General features: G+C 52.1%; 1 protein-coding gene across 1 annotated transcript; it reads right to left on the bottom strand.

The window, feature by feature from the left end:
- Positions 1-520: 520 nt before the first annotated feature.
- CITED4 (Cbp/p300 interacting transactivator with Glu/Asp rich carboxy-terminal domain 4) lies at positions 521-1,916 on the bottom strand. The gene has a single exon (XM_036102900.2). The coding sequence runs from the start codon at positions 1,630-1,632 to the stop codon at positions 1,069-1,071; it is 564 nt and encodes a 187-aa protein (XP_035958793.1). The 5' UTR covers positions 1,633-1,916; the 3' UTR covers positions 521-1,068.
- Between the last annotated feature and the right edge of the window lie 6,439 nt (positions 1,917-8,355).

Below are 8,355 nucleotides of genomic sequence, written 5' to 3'. Positions count from 1 at the left end.
CCAAGCAAACAGGTGAGGGTAGCACCACCAAGCTCTCCCACCCCTCCCGGGAGCTGAGAAGTCCAACGTAGGTGCCTTTGGGTTACATTCCACCGCCAGGCAGCCTCGGCCTTCCAGGTTATGATGTAACAGTTGCACAACTCACGATAGTTTTTGAAAGAAACTGTCAGTTTCCTCTCCTGGGCACTGTCAGGGGCTGTGGCTTCCATCCCACCCAGGGTCCCCAACGGCCTGAGGACTCTAAAAGCCAAATATAGCGCAGGGTTGTTGGAGTGGTAAAGAAATGAAAACGGGGGCGCCTGGGTGGCCCAGTGGTTAAGCGTGTCTGCCTTCCGCTCGGGTCATGATCCCAGGGTCCTGGGATCGAGCCCCGCATCGGGCTCCGTGCTCCGCAGGAAGCCTGCTTCTCCCTCTCCCACTCCCCCTGCTTGTGTTCCCTCTCTCGCTGTGTCTCTCTCTCTGTCCAATAAATAAATAAATAAATAAAATCTTAAAAAAAAAAAAAGAAATGAAAACGGAAGACTGTAAAGTGACCCAGTTTTATTTTGGTTTTGGAGGTCAGATGGGGCATTGCTCCACTGTACAGGGATTAGGGCTGTACAATCTTTCCCTCCCCAAGGCGGGGGCCCAGCGACCTCAGGGCCCGGGCAGCGGGGTGGAGGCCTGGTGGATGGGCGGCTCCAGGGACCCAGTGACCACAGCGGGTTGCACACGGAGAGAAGGGGTATCAGGCAGCAGCCTGCAATGGCTCAGATTGGGAGGCGGGGTAGGGGAGAATCCGAGAGGGCAGAGAATCCAAGAACCGGGAGTCCGAAAGGGGGTCCAGTCCCCTTCACTTTACCGCTGAGGCTCCGGGTCGGAGAGGTGGAGCTACACTGTCATCCCGCAGGAGGCAGGGCCTGGAGTGAGGCCAGGCGTCCCAGCCCGGGCGTCGGGCTCGGAGCACTAACCCGCTGCCTCCACCCTCACGGAGGGTGCGCGCGGGGCCCGGGCGCTTGGGGCGGACTCCGGCGGGCGGTCAGACCCCCCTTCTCCTCTCGGGCACGCCAGGCAGGCGCCCGGCCGCACTCAGCAGCTCACCGAGCCGGCGGGCGGCGCCGACCCCAAGTCCGAGAAGCAGTCGAACTCGCTCTGGCCCAGGAAGAGCTCCGGCAGCTCGCGCACGCGGTGCAGCCCGAGCTCGAGCTCCAGCGACGTCAGCGCCTCCTCGTCGATGAGTTCGGCGTCCATGCAGCCCAGGGCGTGCGCGGGCGGTGGCGGGGCCGGGGCGCCAGGCGCCGGCTGCAGGCACGGGGGCCCTCCCGGGACGCCGGGGGGCGCGGTCGCACGGCCCGGGTACAGCGTCGCCACCGGCTGCAAGTGCGCGCCGCCGGCGGCCGGCGGTGGCACGGCCGGAAAGGGCTGGAAGGCGGGCGGCGGCCCGAAGGCCCCGTAAGCCAGGGCCCCGGGTGGGGGCGGCGGCGGCGGTGGCGGCGGGCCCAGCGGCGTCCCCCGAGGCCGCAAGCCGCTGTCCAGGCCCGGGCCCGCGTACGGCTGCAGCGTCCGGAGCGCGTGGGGGCCGTGGGAGGGCGCGGCGGGCGGCGGCCTCTGCACCAGCCGGTAGCCCTCGGCGAGCATCAGGTGGTCGGCCATGACGGCGGGCCGGATGCCTGCGGGGGCGGCGGGCGGATGGTCAGCGCGGGCGTCCCGGGGTCCCGGCCAGCTCTTCCTCCGCGGCGAGGGATCCGCGTCCCGTGCCCTCCCCACAGCCTAGTCAGGCAAAGGAAAACGGAACCCGACTCGTGCTACTGCCCAGCCCAGGGCGCACCGAACTCAGAGCTCCCGCGCGCCCGGTTGTCGCAGCTCCGGGCAGCTAGGACACCACACACCACGGCTTCGGGCTCTGAGACCTCCACGCCGCGCCCCCGGCTTCAGCACCTTCTTATAGCAGAGGCGGGGCTTCCCCGCCCCCAGGCGCTCATTGGCTGGATGGGACGCTCCTGGGCGGGCCGTGCCGCTCCTCCAGGTTTCAGCCCCGCCCCTCCCGGAGCTCCGCCCTTTGGACCCCAGGCCCTGCGGGGGGCTAACAGAGCTGCCCTGGGGTGTTTGGTGCTTTTCAAGGGGTTTGGGCTGACTGTCCCAGGCATACTCAGTCTGGGACTGGCTGGGGCCAAGCTCGAACTGACCGGAAGGTGGGTTGGGAGGGGCCAGAGGTTTAGGTCCCCAGAGCTGCAGGATCACAAGCCAACCTCTTAATTTTCCAGATGGAAACCGAAGCTCAGTGGTGGAAGGGGTTTCCTGGAAATACACACCAAAGCTTTAACAGACGCGAGACTGGAACATAGGCTTTGTGATTGCCACCTCTACACAGGGCACAGGCACCCCTGGCGCAAGGTCCCACGGAAAGCCAGCTGCTTGTCCCCATAACCCCAGGGGAACCAGTTGCTCCTCCACCGGCTCCCACTTACTTGTCGGTGGAAGCATGTACTGAGTTGTTATTAAAGTAATTTATGGGCATGTCTTCTGAAGGACTTGTTCATCTTCATGTCCGCAGCACTTGGCTCGGAGCCTGGCCCAGAACTGGCTTTTAGTAAAGGTTTGGTGAATGAAGAAATGATCAAATGAACTGAAACTCATTCACCTGAGCTTCGGTTTCTTCATCTATAAAATGGGGGCAAAAGCAGCACTGACCCTACTGGATTTTTGTGAGGGTTAAATGAAGCAAGACGGGTCCAGTTGATGTGGGAAACAAAGGCAGAAGGAAATGTAGATAAAATGAAATCTCCTTGTAACCTGCAGCCCACTGACAAATACTTGAGATAGGCAGATTATAATATTCCTCCAGGATCCTGTGAGTCTCCTTTAGCGTATGAAAATCCTTTGGAACTTCCCTTATTTTTACTTCTCCCAACCCCAAGGTATAAAATCACTGCCCCTCACAATCCGGGAGTGGCGGGCAGGAGGACCTGCAGTAGCCGAGCCCACGGGTCCTGTCCCCCGGCTTTAATAAAACCACCATTTTGCACCAAAGACGTCTCAAATATTCTTTCTTGGCGGCTGGCTCCGGACCGCACCAACCTCACCAACAAGCCAACATTCAAAGAACTACATCACCGTGCCTGGCACATAGTAGGTGCTCAAAAATGTACCTCAAATGAATGAAAGGCTGGATTTAGTTCTGTCCTTGGAGATCTTCTGAGTTGGGATGTTGCACCTTCCCTTGATAACAGTAACAACTTGCATGTTTAAAGTGCTTCACATTCCACAAACGCGGTAACGGGGGCAGGGCATGGATTAGCAGCCCCATTCTGCAGATAAGGAGACTGAGGCACACAATGGAAAAGTGGCCTTCCTGGGTCCTGCTCAGCCAGAGCTAGTGCGTGAATGCGTGTGTCCTTAAAGTATCTGGAGTCTCTCCAGGTGGCCAGGAGACAGCCACCCGAACCTTGCCCTCCGCTTGTTTGCCACTCTGTCCCTCCCTTCTCTGGCTTCTCTCCCCTGGCAGTGTCTTTGGGACTTCCTGGAACTTGGGTTTATCCAGTTGGTGCAGAGGGGAGAACCTCAGAAGCCCAGGTTCTAATCGTATCCCCACCACTGGCAGGCACTGTGACCACTGGGTGTTGGGAGGGGGTGTCGTCACTTGATTCTCCAGGGCCTCAGTTTCCTGCTCAGTGAAAGGGAGATTGTAATCCCTGCCTGGTCACCCTGAGAGCTTGTGGCAAGGTCACAAGTGACCATGGAGGGGATCATATTTTATGCAAAGTGTAAAAGCTGCACAGTGGAATTGATTCTCCTGAAACTCTCTCCAATTAAGGCTTCACATGGAAATTCCTAAGCCGGGCTGCACCTCAGACTCATCTGGAGGCGTGTGTCGAGGCAGGGAAGGTGGGAGGGCCTTTGAAAAATACTAAATCCCTGGCCCCATGCAAATCTCCTGACTCAGATTCTGTGAGGGTATTTTTGAATTATAAAAATTTGTGTTTTTAAAAAACGATCCTGTCATTCTGACAGAGTTGGTCTAAGGACACCAACATTTGGGAGCCATTGTACCACTAAACAGTTTTCTTAAAAATGAAAAAGTGCTTGAGTGTGAATAATGTTTAAAAAGTTCTTTCATTTAGTCAACAAATAATTATTGGGCACCCACTCTGTGCCAAACATTGATCTACTAGTGGTCTTGAAGCTTTGGGGATCAAGTAATTCCTTGAGAATCTAATGAAAGCTGCAGACATCCTGGTCACAAACTGTGGTATATAAATGCAGCAGGCTAGCAGATCTCTGAGGGATCCATGGGGTCCGCAGGGGTTCATGGAGTGTGGGTTAAGAACCCATGTTAGTCCTTAGGGACATATAGTAAAGATAAGCTAAGTAAAATAATGATCTGCATGTTAGAAAGTGGTAGGTACTATGGAAAAAAAAAAAAAGAAAAATAGAGTCAGGAAGAGATTGGGGGTACGGGTGGAGGGCAGCTTAAGTATTGCACAGGACGGTTAGGGTAGACCTCACTGAGACTGGGATTTGGGCAAAGACTTGAAGGAGGAGAGGGCAGTAGCCATGTGAGATCTAGGGTAAGCACCGTACCAAGAGAGGGGACAAATGGAGTGTGCTTCTAAAACTGTAGTCTGGGGACTGGGGCAGTACCACCACCAAGGACCTGCCCCAGACCGGGAATCAGTTTCTGAATCAGAAACTGCAGGTGGTTCTGCATCCCTAAGTTAGGGTAAGGCCTCGAGCTAGGAAGGTATGTGGCTGCGGCAGAGAAAGCTCCCGGTTGGACGAGGTCAGAGAGGGAGGAGGAAGGAGGGAGGAAGATCACGTGGGGCTTGTAAGGACCTTGTTAGGCCTCCTAAGGACTTTGGCAGATGAGTGGCATGATGTAACTTAGGCCAGGGAAGCATGGCTCTGGGTGGACTGCGTTTGCTCCCAGCATGCCCAGGAACGGCTTCCTTGCTCCACCTTGGATTGCCCTGGCACATTCATTTCTCGGGGCTCTTGCTGTTCCTTCTGCCTGGAATGCTTTTCCCTGAGTCCCTCTTTCACTGTGTTAGATCTTCATCTCAAAGTCAGCCCCTCACAGAGACCTTCCCTGGTCACCCCCGTCCCTCTCTATCCCCTCACTCTGTTCTGCTTTGCTTCTTAGCATTTACCACCACTTGGCTTTATTGGAAAGAAGGTCTCCCCACTAGCAGGTCGGCTCCCTGAGAGCAGAGCCCTTGATTCTCTTGGTCTACACAGTATTTCTGAAGCATCAGAACAGTACTTGGCCCATAGAAAGGACTGAAGTAGTTGTCGAGGGAATAAATTAGGCAGAGTAGAAGTTATTGTCCTTTTTGACCAAGAAGGAAACTGAGGCCCAGGAAATAACTCAGGAGGTTGGCTGAGGTCACAAGGTGTATGTGGTGGAGCCAGAGTTGGAAGCGAGAAACCTAGTTCATTGTTGTGGTTTCCCCAAATGTCCCCAATTTTTTGATACACTTCCTTAAATTTCCCTCTCCTTGAATGTGGGCTGGACACAGTGACTCACTTCTGACAAAGAGAATATAGCAGAATTGACGGTGTCATTTCCAAGATTAGATCCTAAAAGATACTGCAGGTTTCTCCTTGCTCTGTTGCTTGAATCACTTGCTCTGGGGAAGTTAGTTGACATGTCCTGAGGACATCAAGCAGCCCTACGGAGAAGCCCACATGGCTGGAAACTGAGGCTTCCTGCCAACTAAGGCCTTATGCCAACAGCCATATGTGTGAGCTTTCTCTGAAGCAGACCCTCCAGCGCAAGGCAAGGTTCTAGATGTCCACAGGCCCAGCTGACATCTTGTTTGCAACCTCACCAGAGACCTTGAGCCAGAGTGACCTACCCACGCCATTCTTGGCTTCTCGAACCAGAGAAACTGAGATAATAAATGTTTGTTGTTTAAAGTTTGGGGGGCAATTTTGTTACACAGCAGTAGATAATACATGAATATAGCAAGCCATCCCTGGTCCATCCGCCAAGTGGGCCTTACTTTACTCTACTTTTTATTTTTTCTAAGCATTCATCATCTTTTTTTTAAGATTTTATTTATTTATTTATTTATCAGCGAGAGAGCGGCCGGCAGAGGGAGAAGCAGGCTCCATGCTGAGCAGGGAGTCTGATGCGGGACCGATCCCAGGACCCTGAGATCACCACCTGAGCTGAAGGCAGACAGACGCCTAACCGACTGAGCCACCCAGGCATCCCGCATTCATCATCTTTTAACACATTAAATGATTCATTTACTTATCATGTTTAATTGTTTATCTCCCTACCACTAGAATGTCCAGCGCTACACGGCAGAAAATATTGTCTGTTTTATTTATTGATTTATCCCTAGCACCTAGAGCAGTGCCTGATACATATTATACTTCATTAAAAATGAGATATTATCAATATAAGACAATTCTTATTTTGGAAAACATTAAAATGGAAAAAGAATTCATGGGTGTGAGATTCAATAAAATATGGATGTAGGTGCTCAATAAATATCAGAAAGTAGAATGACAGCAAGCAGGTTTTGTTGAGGGCAGTAATATGCCCCGCCCCAATGCAGACACATTCCTAGCCAATGAGATGTGAGCAGAAGAGGTTAGGTGGGGCTTCCTGGAAAGCTCTTTCAGATGGAATTGGGCGGAAGAGGTGAATCCATGGAGACAAGATGAAGATTGGGGGTTGCCAGGGGCTGGGAGGAAGGGAGAATGGGAGCAACAGCTTCATGATTCCTTTTGGGGTAATAAAAATGCTTCAGAATTAGATAGTTGATTACACAACATGGTGACTATATTAAATGCCACTGAATTGTTCAGTTTAAAATAGGGTGCCTGGGTGGCTCAGTCGGTTAAGAGTCTGCTTTCGGCTCAGGTCATGATCTCAGGGTCCTGGGATCGAGCCCCGCATCAGGCTCCCTGCTCAGCAGGGAGCCTGCTTTTCCCTCTGCCCCTCCTCCGGCTCATTCTCTCAATCTCTCTCCCAAATAAATAAATAAAATCTTTTTAAAAATTAAAAAAATAATAAAAAAATAAAATAGTTAATTTTAGGGGCACCTGGGTGGCTCAGTAGGTTAAGCATCAGACTCTTGATTTCAGCTCAGATCATGAGCTCAGGGTCATGAGATTGAGCCCAGCCTTGGGCTCTGTGTTCAGCATAGAGTCTGCTTGTCCCTCTCCCCCTGCTCCTCCCCCTGCACTCTCTCTCTCTCTCTCATAAAAATTAAAAGAAAAATTAAAATAAATAAAATGGTTAATTTTATGTTATATGAATTTCACCTCAATTAAAAAAAAGATGGATTCAGCCATCACTCACTTTATGTGCTTTGCCTTCCTTCCCTCCCTTCCTTCCAGGGATGAGGATGTGATGCCTAGAGGGGCAGTAGACATTTTTTTTTCAGCATGAGGATGGAGGAGGAGGCGGAGGGAAGGTAGGAGGAGGAGTAATAGCTAACACTTATAGAATGCTTAGTATGTGCCAGATACTGTTCTAAGCTCTTTATATATATTCATTCACTGAATAATTACAACAACCCTATAAGGAAGGTACTATTCCCATTTTATAGATGAAAAAACTCGTACAGAGAAGAAGAATGATGGCCCATGCTTAAGATGACAGAGTGGAATCTAGGAGAGGCCTGGGCCCTCCATGTACCATGGAGCCTCTGTAACCAGTCCTGGAAAGACCTACTTTGGCCTTCTTACTGTTTGAAAAATAAAATTTAGTTAAGCCATTGTAGTTAGGTTTCTGTCCCATGCATTGTGAGGTTCAAACCCAGGTGTGTCTGACTTTAGGGCAAGTACACCTAACCACTGTGCCCTCCTAGTCTGCAAATCAGTTATCAAGGACTTTTTGGTACCTCAAATGCCACTGGATGGTGGTGTTCTTTAGGGTAGAGATGGGGTTTCTCTCCTCTCCAAAACCCCATTGCCTGGCACAGGGCCTAGTCTGTACCAGAGTATGGTGTGAGGTTGGGATTAGCCATCTGGATCCAGGAAAGGAGCTTGGAGTACAGGGAAGGAGACATTCCCAGCACAACATAGATCTCAAAGATGCAGCAAGTCCTGGGGACGTGGGGGTGGAGGCTGGGTGGCAGAGACGTCATGGAGGAGTGAGCCTTCCCAGATGGGCAGGATCTGGACAGATGAAGATGGCAGGGAAATGAGCCTCTGGAGAAAGAGCATAGCTTTTGAATGAAAGCACCAAGGCATTCATGTACAGGAAGAAGTTCAGGAAGTATCAGGTAGCTGGGTGGGGTCAGAATCATGGTCATTTGTGTCTGGAGAGGGTGATCAGGCTTGGACAGTGAAAGTCCTTGAAAGTCAGTGCTCCTAACACTGGAAATCATCTGTGAAGGGTTTTCTACATCTTCTCTC

This window comes from Halichoerus grypus, chromosome 5, assembly GCF_964656455.1.
Source record: "Halichoerus grypus chromosome 5, mHalGry1.hap1.1, whole genome shotgun sequence".
Classification (NCBI taxonomy): domain Eukaryota; kingdom Metazoa; phylum Chordata; class Mammalia; order Carnivora; family Phocidae; genus Halichoerus; species Halichoerus grypus.
The sequence above is the reverse complement of the archived record's forward strand: the minus strand, read 5'-3'. Positions and strand labels throughout refer to the sequence as shown.

What these genes read in the sequence shown, in the direction of transcription:
- CITED4 (XM_036102900.2), bottom strand. Translation starts at nt 1,632, where the DNA reads ATGGCCGACCACCTGATGCTCGCCGAGGGCTACCGGCTGGTGCAGAGG.